Source organism: Hylobates moloch, unplaced genomic scaffold (assembly GCF_009828535.3).
Source record: "Hylobates moloch isolate HMO894 unplaced genomic scaffold, HMol_V3 SCAFFOLD_15, whole genome shotgun sequence".
Classification (NCBI taxonomy): Eukaryota; Metazoa; Chordata; class Mammalia; order Primates; family Hylobatidae; genus Hylobates; species Hylobates moloch.
Genome location: NW_026652290.1, coordinates 58,034,900 through 58,056,365, shown reverse-complemented (window position 1 = coordinate 58,056,365; position 21,466 = coordinate 58,034,900). Strand labels below are relative to the sequence as shown.

The following is a 21,466-nucleotide window of genomic DNA, read 5'->3' as shown; positions in this document are numbered from 1 at the left end:
ATATATATCCCAAACAACTGAAAATTTCTTAATGGAGACAGAGTGCTGAGCCTCCATAGCTTGAGGCCGCCTAGCAATTATGCTGCATGAAATTAGACACAGTTTGTTCCAATTACTTAAAATCAGATCACATGAAAAGTGACAGAGGAAATAAAGGGTAGAACTTTCTAATTTTATGATATTTAAATTATGAAATTGAAACTACATGATGTGAAGAAACAACCGAAATTTGCACTGAAATTTTGAGAGCCGTATTACTACCCTTTGAAGCTCTAGTAATCCAGGTAGTGGTAATAATTCAAAAAGAATTTTTCTGACACCACTTGCATAAATAAAATGTGAATTCCATTTGCTTTGTAAGAATGTTTGTAAAACTTGCTCACAAACAGGCATGCAAAAGTACTCTTGAAAATACAGAAAAATAAATTACTGTGACAATTTTCCATTTTCAAAGTAACTAAAGATAAATGGCATAAATAATAATTTTTATCCAGTTCTGGTCATAATATTAAGACATAACTAATAAGACAGGGCAAAAGGTTTTGCCATCTGACTATACTAAAGAAGGACTGTTGACATATTTATTAATTCTATTAGAAATCACTGCAAGTGATTTCTGTAAGACCTGGACAACTGTCAGCAAATAATTTTACAAGAAATGTTATAGATTGGAAGTTGCTTGTGTACTTCAGTGTACAACTTTATATGGCACATAGTGCCAGTGGTGGGATGCTAATATTTGCATATTTCGAAATTGAGCTTGTCTTCTAGCACTGCAATACTGTAAGAACTGCTAGCCTAGGTAATCTTTAACCTCAATGGATCTTAGAACTCTGGATGACAAAATTGAGGATAAGAAAAGTTGTCTGTTGTTCAAAGTCCCATAGTTAATGAGTGGCAGCATCATTTATACAATCTAATAGAGTCACCTATATTATGTACAATTCTTCAACTAGTATAGACATAGAACTACTGTATATCAAGCTATAATTCAGCATTCTATCCATGGGATAAGAAATTCATTTGGTTTGTATTGTGTGCCAAACCTTCATACAGTGGGAGTTATGTTTTAACCCTTAGGGTAATGGATTGCTTTGAGCTCAGTAGCCAGTCATGAGACTTTGGCTGCAATGGCTGGCATTCTGTTGAGTAGCACCCATGTCACTTATGATCTTAGCCTATTATAAGGTTTATATACTTTTCTTTGAAGAAAGTGGGTCGACATCACTTTTGTGAATGAAGCAAAGAAAGTAGTGTCATGGATCTTAAATTGGATTGTTTCTGCTTTATTATACATTCTGATGTTGCATCTGAGTGGAGAGTGTCTGTCACGGCATGGTACAGCCATTCCTTTGTTCCACAAATATTTAGGGATTTTCTGTTATGTCCCAGTCGGGGCTTTGAGGGTAGACAGAAAGCAAGGCAAGGGGTTTAGTAGCATTGGTAGATGAGTGGGAAAAGACACACCAACAAGGAAATAAATAATTAAAACAGGTGCTTCAGAGAGAGATGGTTGCTATTAGGGAAATAAGAAAAAGATGAATGTGAGCGTGATAAGGCGGGGTGCTGGGAGGTGGGGAGGGTAAAGCTGAACATTTGAGCTAAGAGCTAAAAGTGACATTGGAGTAAGAATCTGAGTGATGGGAAAAGCTGGTGGTGTTAGGAAAACAGAAAGAAGGATGGTGTGGCTGGGTATAGGGGTAGGAAGCGGGTGAGAAGAAGGTGTCAAAATCTGAGAGGTGAGCAGGGCTGGATGATGGCAGGCCTTGCAGGCCATGGTAACCAGTCTGAAGGTTATTTCACAGGGGATATGAATGGGGATTATGAAAGGCATCTGCTACATCCTTTGGTCGCGGTGAGGCTTAGGCACTGGAAGGGAAGCAGGAAATATCACTGACTTATGTCTGCCTCTGGCCATCTCTTCTCCTGGCCAGTTTCCTCACCTGTAAAACAGAAGGGATGATAGATTCCATTTATGTCACTCAAAGGGATATAATGGGGATTAATTACCATCCTGTCTGTAATATACTTGGAGCTCTTTAGAGAAAGGCACTATATTCCATGAAAGCAAAGCCTTATTCTAATTGTGTATTTATTGATTAAGTGACAATCATAGACAATGCTTATGGGAAAAATTGTGATCTCTCTGCTGTTTACAAACAAATCCCCTGTGTATAGATATAGAGCATATTTAAACTTACATATAAGAGTACTGGGGTGGTCATTAACAAGCCTGTTTAGCATCTAATCAGACATTATTAATTAAATTAAAAGCTATGTTAATTAGCATTCAATAGCCCAGAATTTAGTTTCCATGGCACAGATAGTTAAATTAAGGGTTGGGGGTGCACTTTTCCATTCATAATAGAATAGAGGGTTGACTCTCAGAAGAATTTTATCTTGGGATAATTTATTGAGATGCGGTGTTTCAAGCAAGCTAATGTCTCTATAGATGGAAACCATATCCTCAGCTCCTCCCCTAAGCTTTAGAAATATGTATTTCAAATTTAGATGTATTTGATTAGTGAACAGAAAGCATTTGTGCCAAAACTAATTTCAGTAGAATTCCAAACGTTCTTACAGGAAGGTATGAATTTCACTTTATTATCTAATCCTGTAATACTTTTATCTACTCTGACTCTTGAGGAACATAGCTGGGCTTGTTCTTAGCATGCAAAATATGCTGGTCTTTGACCTTATATTGGCCTGTGTTCAGAATCTCAGCATGTGTGGACATTCAGATTTGGAAACCAACATTGGTGAATTTTGGTTTTTTTGCTGAAGACTGAAAATGAATTGTGTGTGTGTGTGTGTGTGTGTGTGTGTTTAATAGCACCCACTTTAGATTTGATATTTGCATCTGGCAATATGGTGTTTTAGAGGGAGAACGTCACTATGGGAACCTCAGCTGAGATTGTTGGTCCAAATGGGTCAGCTTTAGAAATTTATGGTTCAATGAATATATTAAGTTAGGGCAGTATACTTTTAGATGGTAACAAATGGCTTGTCCTTATTTTAATCCTATAAAATACAGTGAAGATCATACTAAACTTTCTGTGTTTGCAACAAATAAAGCTGTTAAAGGATAAACTCAGTATCAAGGTTCTGCAAGTATCCTAAGTAGCTATTTATACACTTCACTAATCTTTGTAATTGGCTTGTCTTTTACTGCCATTAATTAGATGATGTAGTATTCCATTAATAAGAGTGACACACCTCAGCATTTTTACCTTTAATTATAGACTTCATGAGACACTTAGGCTATTGACAAAATGGCCTAAATATTGCCTGATGCACGCATATCTTTTTTATTCTCTTTCAGCACCCTTACCCTTCTGAAGAACAGAAAAAGCAGTTGGCACAAGACACGGGACTCACCATCCTTCAAGTGAACAATTGGTAAGTAATTTGGCTTTGTGTTTACACACAATCTGTTTCCCCCTCTGGCAACCTGCACCTCATGTTTTGCATTAAGAAGACACACCCAGTTGCCACTGCTCTCCCTGGTGGCTTGTTGATTCAAAAGTGAAAAGAAACTATTGACTGATTTGTGAGAACATTTGCTAGTATGGGAAATAAAACATTGTATTGTCTTCTACCTCCTTTATAATTTGACAATTTTATGCATAGTATAAGTATGTGTGTAATTCACATTCACGATGGCTCTGTCAGTGTATCTCTCTCTATGGCTTTTTTTCCCCCCTTCAGGGTAATCGATAGAGTAGTATCATCCTATTTTCTACAAAACAAGAAAATCCACCATCAAATATCAGTCAGGTTTAAATTCATTGAATAACTAAATTCAGTTAGATTTTGTTAGGGCTATGCATTCAAGGATAGTCTCTCCTTTGCTCTTATCTCCCGAATACTGAAAGGAAGAAATTATTTATGTTTCTCTTTGAGGCTATTCCAAACCTGAGGCATTTCAGGGCTGTGCAATACTGTTTCTAAATAAAGTGTAAATTCCTGATTTGGGGCGAAGCTGAGATTATGTACCAAGTACCAGCCAACAATATTCTGACTCAATGTACAGCAGTGTGGCAATGAGGCTTTGAGAAAGTATGATTTATTACCCTTTGTGAATGTGCTGAAAGCCAGGTTTCATATAATCACCCAGGGCTAGTGTCATATTTGAAGGGTATGGAAATCCAATATCCTCTAAAAGTAAGTGTATCTAATTAATTGTCCTAATGTTTTTAGATTAGTGTTTATGATGGGGAAACCTTATCCTCTTTGAAGTAAAATCCAGAAAAGGCCCAAAGCCTGGGCTGGGGAAGGGGAGAACTAGGAATGCCAGTTTGCAGACAGAAGTATTTCTTCCTATTCAATAAGTGTCAAAGATTAATATTACAGAATCTCTGATTACATGGCGTAATCCATTTTGGTGAATAAATTTGTTCTTGATGTCTATTGCACCTACATTAACAGACCCTTCTCTGTTAGAGAGCCTGGGAGCCTTTGGGAGAGATTTCAGATATATTAAACCCCATTACAGAAAATGTAATTTCTGTCAATATAATCCCATGTATTCTTCAATTTAGTATTTTAAAGATAACAAGCTACTTACAATATATTTGCCTTTGGAGGATTAATTTACAAAGTGCACTATCTGCAAGACACAGACAGACTCACATAAGAATTGCTTGTAAGGGTTATCAATTTCTATGACCTTACTGCAGCCTTGAGAGATCAATTTTTGCAGCCCTTTTCATCAGTGGATGGTAAACCAAGCAAAGGCATACTACATCTAAATGTGTTACTAGGAGTTGTGTGGCTGCTGAGGTTTTTTGTTTGCCTATTTCTACCTGCTACTGTGTCTTAATTTTCAAGGCTGTTAATACTACATATTGGAACTTTCAAATGGTCCTGGATGATATTATAGGGGAGACCATCAATTTTGCGTGCACATCTAAATTCATATGTCTGTATTTTAAAACTTAAAGCTGATGTTGAGACAGTTTGAATACAATGGAGGCTGCACAAATGTCCGCATTTCCCTGGGAAGTGTTCCTGTTTGCGGGCAAAGGAGTGGCAGGACAAGCTCTCTAGTTAAGAAAAGAAAAGTGCTATCATTCAGGGGATCTATCCTGTTAGCCATCTCTCTTCCTCTGCAGGGTTGCTAGCAAACTCCACTGATAAACACAGTTACCAGAGAACAAATCCCAATACAAGTTGCTTACTATGGGTGGATGGCCTTATTATGGGATATTTCCTGTGAATGCAGGAAGAGGAAGGCATTCTTGTGACTTCAAGCAATATATATATACACACAGTTTTCTAAGTTCTATGCACAATCTCTGCCGGAGAGCAATCTTCCTAATCAGTCCATGATCACAATTCGACTTTCTCAGTTTTGTAACCAGAAGGGAGAGAAAGGATGTTTAAAAAGTTTTAATTCACACCCTAAAATAATTTTAAAGTATATGCAGACTTTACCCTAAACTTCACACTGCTATTCAATTCTGCACAGGTAAATAACTTAAAAATAGCTTTTCTTAGTTATTTGGGACAGAAACAGAATTCTGTGCTTAACTGCCACTTTGTGCAGTGTGTGGGTTCTCTCTACTTGTATATATATGGAGTTAGAAGTGGCTTTTGCTTGCACCTCAGTGCTTTGCATTTGGCAATTGTTTCAACATTTAACAACGTTGTTTGCTGTAGAAAATGTCACTCAAGTAACTAAAAGTTGTAAGAGAGATTGTTTTTCTTCAGTTTGACAAATAATGACAATATCATGTTTGATTTGAATTTTTAATGGTTTATTAATTTTTATGGAAACCTCTTCCTGTTTTGTTTTGTTTTGTTCTGTTACTGAGTCCTGCTCTGTTGTCTGGGCTGGAATGCAGTGGTGTGAACATGGCTCACTGCAACCTCCAGCTCCTAGCTCAAGTAATCCTCCTGACTCAGCCTCCCCAGTAGTTGGGAATACAGGCATATGCCACCATGCCCAGTTAATTTTTTTTTTTTCTTTTGTAGAGGCAGGGGTTTTGCTATGTTGCTCAGGCTGGTCTCTAACTCCAGGGCTCAAGAGATCCACCCACTTCAGCCTCCCAAAGTGCTGGGATTACAGGCGTGAGCTACTGCACCCAGCTTATAAACATTTTTTATAAAAAATGTTTTTTATCTTATCTATACTGAGCATTGGTACAAGTTATTTCCTACTAAAAATAATAATTTTGAAAATGTCATCATTAGTATTTCTGTTTCCCTTTCATTTATTTATCCACAACTTTTAAACATCTGTGTCTTCCTTCTTGGATTTCTAAAACTTGTTAATACACATGTACATTTTTGTATGAACTATGAGTCACTGTTGAAATGCAATTCAATAAATCGCTGAAGGGCAGGTTGAGTGTAGATCAGTCATAATTATTAGCAGCAACATAATGTATCAAAATATATAATATGTAAGTGAAAAATATAAACTCATGTCTAGTTGTTAGAGTGTCATAGAAACCCTGGCTGATGCAGTTTTAAGTTAGGCTTTGACTGAAAAATAGACAAGAAGTTTGCTACATTTTAATGGTTCTTTCACTTCATCACTGAACTAATTTTACATTTCTCGAATTGACATAGTGATATATACTACCTGCCTCAGGTGGCTAAGGCTAAAGTACTTGGGATTTGAGGGGAGAAAGGCAAAAGAGAGAACTTAAAAGTAAAACAATAAGACTGATTTGATTAATTAAGAGACAATCTGGAAAAAAGAAAGTCTCGTTATAACTCTCATTTTGGTCCAATTGTCAGAATAAAAATGGAGAGAAAAAATCTTAAAACAGTTGGCATCGGTACTGACAACACGTGGGCTCTACGATGGAATGTGAAATTTATTAGATACGACATTGTAGGCCAAGTCCATGCCAATAAATTTTTTGAGAATTGAGGCAATTATGTAAATAATTTGAGTAAAATATTTTTACATAAATTATCTAAGTATTTGATGTAACTGCATATTTTTAAAAAATCAACCTCCATAACTAGTCGTCTAAATATTTCAATCTAGTATGTTATGGTTGACTTAGATTTAAAAGTGTAATCATTTTTGAAACATAATATGCATCATAGATTTATGTGTTCTTCCTTCTTTTGTCCCTTGCTCCCAATTATAATTTTATCCAAAAATGATAAATAATAGCATCAGAGGCTTTTGTCTTTTTGCTTTTTTATTGTTGTTGTAGTTGTAACAAATACTTATGTTATATCAGCAGTGCAAACATTACCAATATGCTAAATGTCTTAGTAATTTAAGTAGAAACATCTTAAATTTTGAGATTAGATGGTTGTTTAGACCTTTAAGTATTTAAGTAGAACTTTACAGAAGACACACACACACACAATCAATACTTGGTTGTTTTTCCTCCTGAATAGACCAACTTAATTTTTTTATATTGAAAATGTGAGTGTAGAATGGTCAGATAAAAATTCCCTTATACATGATCACACCAATGTTGCAGACCTGGGAATTCCCTGTGATGAAAACTTATGTCTTGTGATTGTGTTGTACTTACTGGATGCCTCAGTCGCCTCCTGCCTCAGCAGTTTTGGCCTAGGGTGTATTGAATACATTTTACAGTTTCTTTGTTTACTACTCCTCATCCAAACACTTTCCTATTAAGGTCTGATATTAAATGATTATCCCTTTATGCTCTGAGAAGGCAATATGGGTTTTAGGTGCAAAATATATAGTGTACATGAAATACAGTACTTATATATAGAGAAAAATTATTCTCCATCAAGAGAGTATATAAAATTCCAAGTTGCATCCTAGCAGTCAAGATGACACTGTTCAGAACTATGGTACTCTACATTTCTTAGATTTAGTGCTCATACCGGATTTTCCTAATTATTTCATTTATTGCTTTCAAAGCTGCAAAGCATTCAGACATCACTTCCCATTTATTACGAGTGGGAAAAAAGTATGTTATCCTTGGAGATTTATGCCACTGGCAAGTAAAAATGTAAACTTATTTTTTAAAAATAAGATCTCCTTTATTATAATAAACAGATTCCACTGTTAAAGGTCAAGTTTCTTTCTGAGTTATGGTAATAATGTAGCAAATACTTTTACAAATAATCAAAGATTCTATAAACATAGGTACCTGTTTAGATGTAAATGTTAAAACATTCACAAATTATCCTTTCAACTTCTGTGATCTAAAAATCAATAGGGGTCATAGGGTTTCATAGAATTGTTCTGCTTTTTCTTCCAACATAATTTAATAATACATTTTACAGATGTTTGAATATTAGACACAGATTGTTTTGTCAATAAAGCTAAACAGAGGCATGACACAAAAGCAAGGAAAACAGATGTAAAAAAAGAAAAAAACAGTGCACGATGCAAGAAGCTCTGGGTCACTTGTTTGCTATTCAACTACAAAATTAAAGTGTGGGCTGTATGGTGATTTTTCCTTGCCTAGGAATCACCTAGGGATGGAACAGCTTCACACATAGAAAGTAATTGTATTAAGCAGGTGGTTTAACTTTTCCCCTTGAGAATTGAAGTGTAACCTACATTTAAAGTAGACTTCCTAATTGATCAGTGGAATAACAGGTGCAGTATATTAAAAAGAAAAAGGAGAAATATAGTTGGGAGAACTCCCCAGAATATTTCAGAATGGGTTGTTGTTCTTCAAGCCTTGGTTAATTGCTATGCTTTTCACCTGGAATGTCAATTCTAATAATACTACCTTTACAGACGCTTACTCTGGGCTTAGATTATAGCAATCAGTAATACTCACTAGATAAAATACTGTCTAGTTGCTCATAATAAAATATTGAAATCAGTCAAAAAATGTTTAGCTTGCATATTGCCAGAGACAGAGCTGGCGGGGTGCCAGACAGGCAGGGTATTATTAGGAAAGCTGAGCAAATAGCTCGCAGGGAAAAAGCTGTGAATTTAGAAACCTTCAGGTATTGTCATGTCAGAGAGTCTTAAGAGTTCAACAGAGACACTGCTTTTTTTTTTTCCTGCAGATTTAAAAAATGTCCAACAAACAATCTTCTTTGAAAATGACTCTGCAGTCTGTTAAATATACTTTGTTGTAAGTTTTACACCGTAAGTTTACTCAGAGCTTTTCCCCACTGCATAAAATCACATCGTTAATACTGTTGAAGATGAAAGCTCCTTATGAAAGGGTACACTTTGAACCACTGTGCTGGCTGGAAAAACCCTGCCCCTTCCACCATGGGGCCCTAAGTCTAGGTGAGAAAAGAAATGAAGGTCTAGGATGTAGGAAGGGTGGATTTGAAAGTCCAAATGTGGTTTTGTGTAACCACTGTTTCTCCTCCAGCCAGCATTCAAAGGCAGTTGCTGAGCTTCTCGGGAGGACAAGACACCAGCTGGAAGCTGCAATTCAGCTGGTACAACCTGAGGAAGTATGTCGGGACCATGTAGGGTTGGGGTTCAAGTGAGGCTCAGAGTTGAGTGAGCTGGGAGACTGATTTACCCAGCAGGGACCCAATGTTTCTGAATATCTGTGATTCATTTCAAGGCAATGAAACCAGTGGCAATGGTGGTTGACTTTGAACGCGGTATGCAGGTCAGTACAACTTGTTGCAAATCGTAATTAAGCCAGTCTTCTTGTTTTCAGTGTGTCTGTAAGTATCTGGTCAGAGAAATGCAAACAACAGGCTGTGCGTCAGGCAACCCGATGGGGCAGGACTTGACTCCCATTTCCCTGGAGAGGGCATAGGGATGAGGGGCTGAGAGGCGTCACAGTCAAGGGGGAAGAGCTTGGCTATGCCTCATCCACAGGTGGCTAAGGTGTAAACCTCATGACAACTTAAAATTTACACAGGGCAAGTATGGGAAGGGGAAATGCAGGGACAGGTCACTGCAATCAAAACATTTCATCCCTCATCCCTACTCCTTGGATTTGGGCGACAGTGTCCTCTGGTTTAAAATGGACAAGTAGCACTAATTAGTCAGGACTCAAAGGAGTCTTTTAGCTGTAATATTCTAGACTGTATAATAATGTGAATCAAACAGAAGTAAAGTGTGTGCTCTGAAACTCTCATTCCAGCTTTGTCCTAGGAGTGGGGAAGAAAAAAAAATACTTTGATAAAGAGACAAACAGAGAAATTAATTAAAAAGTTGTAATTGTAACTTTTTCTCATCTTACATAAGCAAATCAAACACTGTAAAATAAAAGCTAGATGAAATTAAACATTATCACAAGACATGAAAAAGATGTGTGCTGTCATTTTAGGATTCATAATAAAGATAAATCAGTTGTTTTTAGCAGTGTGCTATAAGTCTATGAAGGGCATGACAGATAATAGGCTCGAAATTTCTGAAGTTATTGTACAGCAAAATTTGTTTTTTCCTCAGGCATTCAATCTTTTTCTCCAGTAATTTTGAACATGACAAACTTTTTAGTGGATGCATTAATAATCTATAAGTAATGGGTTGTCAGGTGTCAGTTAGATAAGATTAAAAGACTGTTTAAGCATTATCCGTTTGCTTCTTTGCATGAGTTTTATAGGTCAGGAGAAATAACTTTTTGAATTGTGGTTGTGTGTACGTGTTCTCTCTCTCTCTCTCTCTCCACCCCCCAACCCCCCCCCTTCATTTGGCTGCACTCCAAGTATACATGGAAGAACCGTATTACATTCCATAAATCCTGTATGTAAGAGCAGATTTGAAACTCACTATGTGAATCAAGGGGACAAATGTCTCAGCTGTCTTCTGTAAATGTATTTTAGTTTTTAAAATGTTACTCTTTATCTTCTCAAAGGAAGCTCTGTAAGGGGAAACAAACTCGGCTAAGAGGGGCATTGAAGCTTTAGACATTAGTAGTTTCCTAGCAAGTCAGGTTTAGGTCTATTCTTGTCAAATCTGTCTTAAGTGTGTTTACATATAGTTTGCCTTTCTGGTATTTTCTGCTTGCACAGACCTGATCTCCACCTATTTTGTGTCAACAGTTGCTGAGGCTGGTGTTGGGTGATTAACCGTTAAGCACGGAAGCACAGTACCCAGAGAGACCCTCTCTCTCCTCTCACTTACATCATCATCTGGCTTCAGGCTGTGCCTACAGAAAACAAACAGCATTTTTGAGTGGTTAAAAAGTCAGCCTGAAATATTAAAAAATGGGGCAAATGTTGCCTCCTGGTTGAATAGAACAGTTTTCTTGAAAAATGAAGTGGAGCCAGGGGCTCGGGGGAAGGAAGTGTTTCCGAGGGCAAACGTTGGTCTCAGATCCGGTCTGCATTGCTCCAGTGTGTGCACGCTGAGGAGCTTTCTGTAGACGCTGAGGGTTATGTTCTGCTTCGTTTTTGATTTTCAAGGGGAAAGAGGACATAAAAAACAAAAACAAAAACAAAAAAACCCCACAACAACATGGATGCCTGTAACTTTGGCAAATACAAGGCTGTCCTGTTCAATGCCCTCATAATCATTAATATTTTCCTGTCTATTTTATTTCCATTCTTACAACACTGTTAGCCTGACCCCTTAATATGGAAAATAATTAACTCTATCATGCTCCTGATGCCTGAACAATAACAAATAAACAAAAAAATTAATCTGTTATGACATATTTGAGAGGTCTCTTTTCCTTTTTACCCTCTTAACTAACCAATGCCTCACAAGATTAGATCCTATGGTTGAAGAAGGGGAAAAGTGTTTCCTTTTTCAAACACATTAACTCTTCCAGGTCTGGGGGAGATGATTGGAGCTACATGTAACTTAGCTCAAAATAAATGTCCTGCCTTTGGTGAGATCTGGCTTAATATTGATAAAGTCACTTTTTTAAAAAAACAGTATGTTGCCTACGGATGGAAGTTAATGCACCATATAATTATACACACACACACACACACACACACACACACACACACGTGCATGTAAGTTTTCAGTATTTTTACTCTAGGATGCTAACTAAATCAAATGCAAACCAGTAGTCTTGAGGTTTGTTGTCTGGTTAAAGGGTTTTGTTGGCCTATAGCACTAGGACATCGCCGTGGTTGACTTTATTTTTTCTCTAGTTTGGGTCATAGCTCAGATGTACTTGGAAAGGGCTGGGGAGTGGGTAGGGGGATGTTGTAAAAGCTTATGGAAAGAATTGAACATGTACAAAAAGATGTAGGATCTTAGCCCCCTGACTGGTTACCTGACAATACTGTTTACAGAAAGGAAAGTATAGTAGGTTATGGCAGAGATTTCTATCCTCAGGACTCGGGCAGGGTGGGAGAGGGAGCAGAGAAGGGGTAGGGGGACACATAAGCATGTCACAATCATTTTGAGTGAATATAGTATTAAAAAAGCATATCGAGAATTAAATTTTGTTTTTAGTCATGCTATTTCTTTTGAAATTGCAAATAACGAATATAAGATTTTTGGTGTGTCAAAAGGGAGCATGGATGAAAATTTTAGAAACCCTATGCTACAGAACCACAGAGTAAAAATCCTGAGAGGGAGGGAATTTATGCATCACATGACAGATGAGTCTCAGGGCTAATTAGAGGCAGGGCTAGGACTGGTTGCTAGTCCAGTGCTTCTTCCAGTTCACTAGAATGTACTTATTTTTAACAGCTTTATTGAGATATAATTCATAAACCATACAATTTACCCATTTAATTCAATTGTTTTTAGTATGTTCACAGAATTGTGTAACCATCCCCATAGTCAATTAGAAAACATTTTCACCACCTTAAAAAGAAGCTTGTACCCTTTAGCTATTGCCCCTGTTTATACTTCCATCTCTCTCTCCAACAGCTCCTGGCAACCACTAATCTACTTTCTGTCTCTATATTTGCCTGTTCTAGACATTTTGCCAATGTGGTCATGGAATACATGGTATTTTGTGACTGGCTTTTTTCACTAAGCATAATGTTTGCAAGGTTCATCCATGTCATAGCATGTATTATCAGTACTTCATTCTCTTTCATGGCTGAGCAATGTTCCATTGTATGGATATAAGGTATTTTTTTTTTTACCTATTTATCAGTGGATGGGCATTTGATATTCATCTCTTACCGTTATAAGCGTTCATATACAAGTTTTGGTACCATTAAGCATTTTTGAGAATGACAGTATTGCAACAAAGACCTGTCTTAGGTTTGTGTAATTTGTAAAGCACTTTTCATTTGATCATCCCAATTTCAGCACCTAAACACTGCTAGAAAACGGCCAGTGAGTGGCAGTTTTCCCACTCAGTTCTCATCTTCTTCTCACTACTCACTGCTCTCACTTTCCCTGCCACTGGGCAGTGTTTTGACTGTGATAATTATGAGTGATGCTCAAAGAAAAGGAAAGTTGGCTGGGCACGGTGGCTCACGCCTGTAATCCCAGCATTTTGGGAGGCCGAGGCAGGCAGATCACCTGAGGTCGGGAGTTCGAGACCAGCCTGATGAACATGGAAAAACCCCGTCTCTACTAAAAATATAAAATTAGCTGGGAGTGGGGCTGCGTGCCTGTAATCCCAGCTACTCGGGAGGCTGAGGCAGGAGAATTGCTTGAACGCATAAGGCAGAGGTTGCTGTGAGCCGAGATTGCGCCATTGCACTCGAGCATGGGCAACAAGAGTGAAACTCCATCTCAAAAAAAAAAAAAGAAAAAAAGAAAAGAAAAAAAAAGGATCGTCACTCTGAAATCCAGCAACTCAGCAGTAAAATGCACAAAGTTCCCTCAAAATGACTTAGATGACCATAAGCATTTTGAAAGATTTGACAAATTCCAAGATGTCATTTTGCTAATGTTATTGTCTTTATTCGAGAGACTGTTTTCCTTTAAGTGTGTTTCCATTTGTATTTTAAAGGTCTACAGGTTACATATTGGCATATATTATTACATAGAGCTTAGGTTTCAAGCTTTACTCATTAAAACAGAGGTCACAGTGAACATTCCAAGGAATAGATGCAAGCCTCCATTCAAGTCAAATCATCTTCATTGTGCCATTCTATAGCCTAATTTCATAACCAGACAGAACTAGAAAGCAAGCTAAATTTTGAGATATCCTCTCTTGACGTGAGCAGACACTCCAGGTCTGGAAGTTTATGGTTGCTGAAGACTTGCAGAACTGAGGCAACTACAGGCAAGATCCTAGAGAAAGGAAGGAGCTCAAAGGTACTCCAATATGGAGCTAAGATTCTTTAATACCTGATTAGGGCCAGGCACAGTGGCTTATGCCTGTAATCTCAGCACTTTGGGAGGCTGAGGCGGGCAGATCACCTGAGGTCAGGAGTTCGAAACCAGCCTGGCCAACATGGCGAAACCCTGTCTCTACTAAAAATATAAAAATTAGCTGGGCATGTTGGTGGGTGCCTATAATCTCAGCTACTAGGGAGGCTAAGGCAGGAGAATCACTTGAACCCAGGAGGCAGAAGTTGCAGTGAGCTGAGATCGAACCACTGCACTCCAGCCTGGGTGACAGAGAGAGAGAGAGAGAAACTCTGTCTCAAAGACAAACCAACAAGTAAACAAAAAAACCTGATGTATAAGGGGTTGGTCGCCATTCTAACACAACGGGGTTTTAAATTATTTGGGGGAAACTTTCTTTGGAAAATAAAGCATATTTGATCATTAAGGTGACCATGTATCCCACTTTCCTGGGAGGCTCATGGTTTATGCCTGTTGCCCAGTGTAATTGTTAACAGTGCCTCTTCACTCTCAAACGTGTCCCAGTTTAGATGACAAATTATCTGCTCATCCTATTTATAATAGAGATTGGCAGAAAACTAGAATTTGCTTTAAATAGATACATTTATTCAGTAATGTGTAAGGGATGTTTTGCTAGATTCAATTTTATTGACTTCTTGTGAATATGGAAAAATTGGAATTTAAATGAAAAATGGTTCAGCTATTAAACTAAAGAGAGACACTTCTACTCTTTGAAGACATTATTATACCTATTTTAGCTTTTTCATTAGTAGAGGAAGTTTTGCTATATTATCCTAGATCATGCTATTGCTTCTACATTGTGCTAATAATCATTTTAAATCTATATCCTAAACCACTACATTGTGCTAATAATCATTTTAAATCTATATTCTAAACCACTATTTTTTTTAGCTCCATAAGGTTATACAAACTCAAATTTGGCAAATTGTCTGTTACATGTAAGTAAATATTTCATATTTACTTAAATATAAATATAAACCCTGTCTCACTCTGTTGCCCAGGCCGGAAGGCAGTGGTGTGATCATGATTCACTGCAGCCTCCACCTCCCAGACTCAAGCAATCCTCCCGCTTCAGCTTCCCTAGTAGCTGGGACTACAGGTATGCACCACCAGACCCAGCTAATTTTTGCATTTTTTGTGGGTTTTACCATGTTGCCCACGGTGATCTTATACTCCAGGCTCAAATGATCCTCCTGCCTTGGCCTCCCAAAGTGCTGGGATTATAGGCATGAGCCACAACTCCCTGCCATCACTTTTTTTTTTTTTAGAATAAAGAAGTCATTTCAAAATTTGCTTTCAAGGAAAATTTTCTGTAATATATACCAAGTGATGAATTATTTGAAATTTATTTTAATGCCTAAGGCCGAAATAATACATGAGTTTTGTTATTACTTTGCATCATCATTGTCAACTAGTGATTGATTCATTTCACAAGCTTCTTTAAAGAGAATTTTAGTGGCCAGGTGCAGTGTCTCACGCCCAGCACTTTGGGAGGCCGAGGAGGTTGGATGGCTTGAGCTCGGGAGTTTGAGATCAGCCTGGGCAACATAGTGAAACCTTGTCTCTACAAAAAAAACAAAACGACAAAAACTAGCTAGGCATGGTGGTGCATAACTGTAGTCCTCGGGAGGCTGAAGTGGGAGGATCACTTGAGCCAGGGAGGTGGAGGTTGCTAAGCTGTGATAGTGCCACTACACTCTAGCCTGGGCAACAGAGTGAGACTCTGTCTCAAAAAAAAAAAAAAAAAAAAGAAAGAAAGAAAAGAAAAGAAAATTGTATATGTAATTAGCTTCCTCAACTGTGGTAGACAATTTCAGTTCTTTCTAGAGTAATTTGGCAAATACCACCAACACCGTTAGAGAAGGAAAACTTTTCATGTGGCTGATTGATGGACTTCTCGTGATTTGAGCAAATTTCGTTATTATGTTTATCAAGTGGGTAGAGAGGAGAGGTGCTCCCTTTTCCCCTCCTGTCCATTCTCCTCCTGCCGCTGTTCTCCACCTCCCCTACCTCCAGACACACCGATGATGTATTGCAATCTTGGAACTGTTGGATCCTGGAGGAGGTTAAGAAACTAGAAAAAGGTGCCAAAAACATGATTTCATAAGGTTTGACTTGAGAATGAGTCAACTTTCTTGAATGTCTTAAAATCAGGTTTCATGAAATTTTATTTCACAAAGAAAGGGAGTGTAGAAGGCTTGGACCCTGAAGACGAACAGTTATGGATCATTAAATCAATAAGTAAATGTAAATCTAAAATAAAGAATTCCAACAAAAAAATTTCAGAGTGATTTTTTTGTTGTTGTTTAAAAGAACAGAGAGTTATATGGGAGATAACTAGAACTCTTTCCCTGAGGGTTTGTTTATAAAACATGCCTTAAAAGTTATTAAGGGATGCTGGCTTTAAAAAAAAGTAGTAGACATGATTTTATTTAAATGACTATGATATAGATGAAGGAAATGCTATGGTGAGGAAATTCCTGGAATAAAAAAATAACAAAATGTTGGGATTTGACAACTACCTTCCAATGATAAATTTTATATTTGAAGATTTTTCATGAGGCTTAAATTCTAAAATTTGAAAATATTTATAGAAATCACAAAAATGAATTATATATCAATTATCATCTGTGCATTTTTATTTTCTGTTGAATAAAGAATAGTATATGCAGAAATCTTATACTTAAGAATGCACAGTGTTAATTTTTATTACTAAGTTTGTATAGAGATATTCCTAACTCTAGCTAAATATTAATAAAAGATTATTATAATCAGCACTTCCCTTAAGGGATAGTATAGGTATAGAAGGCATTGCCACTAATCAATCTAACTAATTAATGAAATCTTTTCTTAATAGTTGATTAGCTTCTTAGATACGTGCAGATGTTGTAAAATGATATTTCTCTGTCTAGTTGGGAACCTTCTGAAGTAATCCTATGTCCACCACTATCCTGCTGACAGTTCACTTACGCCTAGTTGGCAAGAAACACAACAGGGGTGAAGCAGAGGCATGTCATTGTTTGGAGGCAACACCATTGTGATTTTCTGTGGTTTACTAAGTTGGCTGTGGCGTGCTAACGTAACGAAATGTGGGCTTCCTTTAATTATCAGGGAGTAAGTAGAGTGGTAAACACTGAGGAATAGAACTAATTGAGTAAAGGTGAAAATGCCATTTCTGAAAGTGAGCAAGTAATTTTTTTTTTTTTTTTTTTTTTTTTTTTTTTTTTACTTTTATCAGTATTACAGAGAGCCATACAAGGGAGGAAAAGGGCAAAGGTATGTGGAAAATGTTGCCTGTGAAACTGGGAAACTACCTTGTGTTTTGGCTCCTAACAGATGCCCACTGTGATCTCCTCACCTCTCCTGGTTCTCACAGAGGGAAACTAAACTTAGCAATTCAGTTTTGGGGGAAGAGACCAGGGAAAGGAGTGGAGGATAAACTAAAGGACAAAGGTCAGTTTCAAAAAGCTGTTCTGCCAGATCTTGCTCAGAAAACTATTCAGGTATCCAAAGACTGAGAATAAAAGGAGATAGATGAAATTAGTCCAGTGGAAAAAAAAAAAGCCTAATGATAAATAAACATCTGGGGACAAAAAAGAAAGAACAAAGCAAAACTTCCTGTATTTCTTTTTTAAACGTGAGTCACAGTCACTTCCCATTCTCCTAGTCGGATTCCTATAAAAAATTCAAAATAAAATTCAATTTTTAGATGATCCAGGTCTCAGATTTTTGGAGATTTTGCTCCCCTGCCAACTTTTCTCTTTCACTTTTTAGGACTTGAGTCTTAAACAAACAACTAAGTAAAAAAGAAATATATTTCTATTTGGACATGAAATAAAGCTATAGAGTAAACCCATTATCTTCCTTTCCTTTGTAAAGCTTTTTGTTTTGAGACTAGAGATAGTTTGGTCAGAAGAAGAAATTCTAACTCATGATTCTATGAAAAAAAAAGGAAATGCAAAGATTCTTCTCCTAATTCCGTCTTCCACCACCTGCAGGGAGTCCAATTCTTAAAAAGTACTTCACAAAAGAAGACTGTGTTTTCAAAGCAAACTAGATTTTAAGAAGCCCTCTGTTCGAATGTAAATGAAAAAGCAAACGAGGCATTTTCTAACCTTAAAGCATACTAAAAGGTTTACTTTTTCAAGAATCCCAATGTATGGCAAATTTGAATTATATTTCATTAAACCAAGGTGTGTAACTATCTATTTTAATGAGTGAGCAAAACTGTCATGTGCCTGTGTACTCCTGACATTCCATTCCACATCTGAGTTTTAAGGGCTATATAATGTTAGGACCTTAATTGTAAAATTGCAAAAGTTTCCTCTTACATCTTTAAACAAACATACTTTGTAAAAGAGACCTTATCAGTATGGAACATTCTAAGATTGTTTGTATTTCATAGATATGTATTTGTATTTTATCTCAAACCATTTTGTGGCTGTTGGATAATGTATTTTTTATTGTATATGCAAATTGGAATTTTGTCATTTTCTTTTATATTTCTCTTCCAAAACACTATTTCTTCTATGTTGAATCTCTAATATATATTTATGTGCTCATACATAAATGTAGATATATATTTAAACACACAGACACACACACATACATATAGGATTAAGATAACTATTTTACTTATGCCTCTTAAAATGACAGGATTTTAAAATGGCAATATGTTCATTTAAGTTCACATCATATGTACAGTTCTTTTTTTGGTTCGGTGTTTAGAGAATTCTTGATAATTTAGACTCTTCCACAGTGAAAAGTAGAGCATTCTGTCACAAAAGCAGGGAGGATGAGACACAAGGTCAAAGGGCATTTTAGAAACAAACAGCTGGACCAGTTTATTTAAACAGATAGAGGGATGGGGGAACTGACCTCAGTTTGACTTATAGTGGGAGGAGCAAGAATGTCATTTTATTACTTTGCCCAGAAGGAAAATGTTTTTGTATCTGAATTCACCCTGAAGCCATCTAAACATGGCTCTGCTGTGTGTAGCATAATTCCAAAGAGAGAGGACGTATAAAATAGTCTGGGATAATGATAAAATGCACTAAAGAGAATCAAATGTGGAGATCATTTAAGATGGAAAAGGTGATGTTGTTTTAAAAAATAAAATATTTTGCTATTTACTTGGTTGTTTTCACATAGATGTCCATCATGACCCCAAATAATAAGTTGTTCATATAAGTGTAGTAATTGTAATTCAGTAACGTTCTGAGAGATTACTACATCCTGTATGTACTAATGATATTTCATTATATTGAATTTTTTAAATTAAATGTTTCACAAGTAAGAAGTTGCAGGTGGACCTACTAATGTGGTCAAACAGCTCAGAAAAGGTGATTAGTTTTTCTCAGGTTTTCAGTGTTTTTGTTTATGTTTTATTTTTTAATTAAAGGTTTCCCCCTTTGATATCTACATATTCTAGGGGTAGCTTACATCTGTGTTCTTAATAACAACAAACAGTTCTTGCCACCAAAAAGAAGCAAATAACATCTAGTACCTGTGGTCAGTTGGCTAAGAGGCTGTGGTATTTTTTGTGTGTATTTGCTTTCTACCTGGGGATCAGAGCAGGCCTGGAATAAATGTCATTGGTGTTGTCCACTGCAAGCCTTCAGGAGGACATAGACAAAGATCAGCCTACTGAGCAGAGAGTGGTCCAGGTGTTGAATGGACTCAATATTCTAAAAGGACTCACATTCTAGCAGGCACTTTTTAAGAATCACTAATGTTTAACCTAAGGATTAGAGGGGAGAAGCCTATAAAGCATAATGGCTATGTTTAACTATTTGAAGAGCTATCCTGTGGAAGTAAAATTAGAATTGCTTACAGTACCCCAAGGAGTTGTACTGATGAAACTATTAGGTTGAGTGCAAAAGTAATTGTTTTTTTTGTTTTTTTAAATTATACTTTAAGTTCTAGGGTACATGTGCACAACGTGCAGGTTTGTTACATATGTATACATGTGCCATGTTGGTGTGCTGCACCCATTAACTCGTCATTTACATTAGGTATATCTCGTATTGTTATCCCTCCCCCTTCCGCCTGTAATTGTTGTTTTTGCCACTGAAAGTAATGGCAAGACCGCAATTACTTTTGCACCAACATAAATATTTTTGATCCAGTAAGGCAGAACCTTCTAACAGCCTTGTTTATAGACAGGGTGGCCTCTCAAGTAAGGTGGTGAGTGCTGTATTAGTTCAGCAGAGGTTACCTATGTACTTTTGGGAGACAGATATCATACAGGGGATTCATGTCATGTCAGTGACCAAACGAAGTGACTATTAGAGCCCTTTCCAAACCTGAGGTGTAATTTTTAAAAATGAACTCATGACTTTAATAGTCATAGACTCAAACCTGAGTTGATTATTATGAATTAGTTTATGGGAGTCTCAATATGTGTGTATGATGGAGACAAGCTTTGGAATACAGATAAATCAAGTCACTGTATTCACTCTCTCTCTCTTTTTGAATAGCCTTATCTTTGCCTATACACACAAACAGTGCAGCCATCAAAATTTTCAATTTACAAAATGTTCACAGTCATGCTTCTTCCTTGACTAAACACTGGGGTTGCTGCCAGTGGTAATTGGCTCCAAACCAGCTAATTTTTATATATCTATTTAGTCCGGATATTCTAGATGAGTGTCACCGTAGTTGCGATGCTCTGGTCACTGTGCCAGAGCACCAGAGAGGAGGGTGCTTGCTACCACTGACAGCTGTGTGTCATTTAGCAAATTATTAACATCTCTTTGGTAACATGTGACCTCAAAGAAGCCACCTAATTTCTCTGAGCCCAGGCTTCTCATCTGTTAAAAATGTCTCTTCCTATTTTTAGGTAAGTAGTATAAGTCATATCCATAAAAGATTATGTTTTTAAAAAGTCTGGAAAAAGAAAGTTAATAGACAGAATTCCTTCCCTCTAAGAGTCTGCAGATTATGAACAGTACCATAGATAAAGAGATGTTTTTGCTCTCTTACCTACATTAGTTACTATGAAAATTACTTTTGGTAAATGCAGAATATTAATATTAAATAATTTTCTAATTGGTCATGCAGTGAAGGCAGCTAATGAAAAAGCAGATTTTTTTTTTCATTTTAATTGGTTATTTCACATGGTGTTTGTGCTACACCTGTGCTTATAATGAGAATGGAGAATTAATCTAACCTTCTGCTCACATGATTCCGATTTTCATGGTTTATACAAGATAATGATAACCTGATTTGCAAAACAATTTGTTGTAGACCTGTGTTTTAAATATTTTTATTAGCAGTTCAGGGACTTCATATACAAGAACTGATATAATATGTATTGCCAACAAGAATTAGCACGAACAGTAT

The 21,466-nt window shown here is 36.8% G+C and overlaps 1 protein-coding gene across 4 annotated transcripts in view; it reads left to right on the top strand.

Moving 5' to 3' along the window:
• Positions 1 to 21,466, top strand: part of MEIS1 (Meis homeobox 1) — a 230,599-nt gene that overhangs the window by 109,542 nt on the left and 99,591 nt on the right. For all 4 annotated transcript variants that reach the window (XR_009210128.1, XR_009210127.1, XM_032178671.2 and 1 more), the window contains exon 9: positions 3,323 to 3,399. Coding sequence is in view for 2 of the 4 variants with exons in the window: in XM_032178671.2 (XP_032034562.1) it covers positions 3,323 to 3,399 (77 nt within the window). In the remaining 2 variants the exon portion in view is untranslated. The remainder of the gene's footprint in view (positions 1 to 3,322; positions 3,400 to 21,466) is intronic.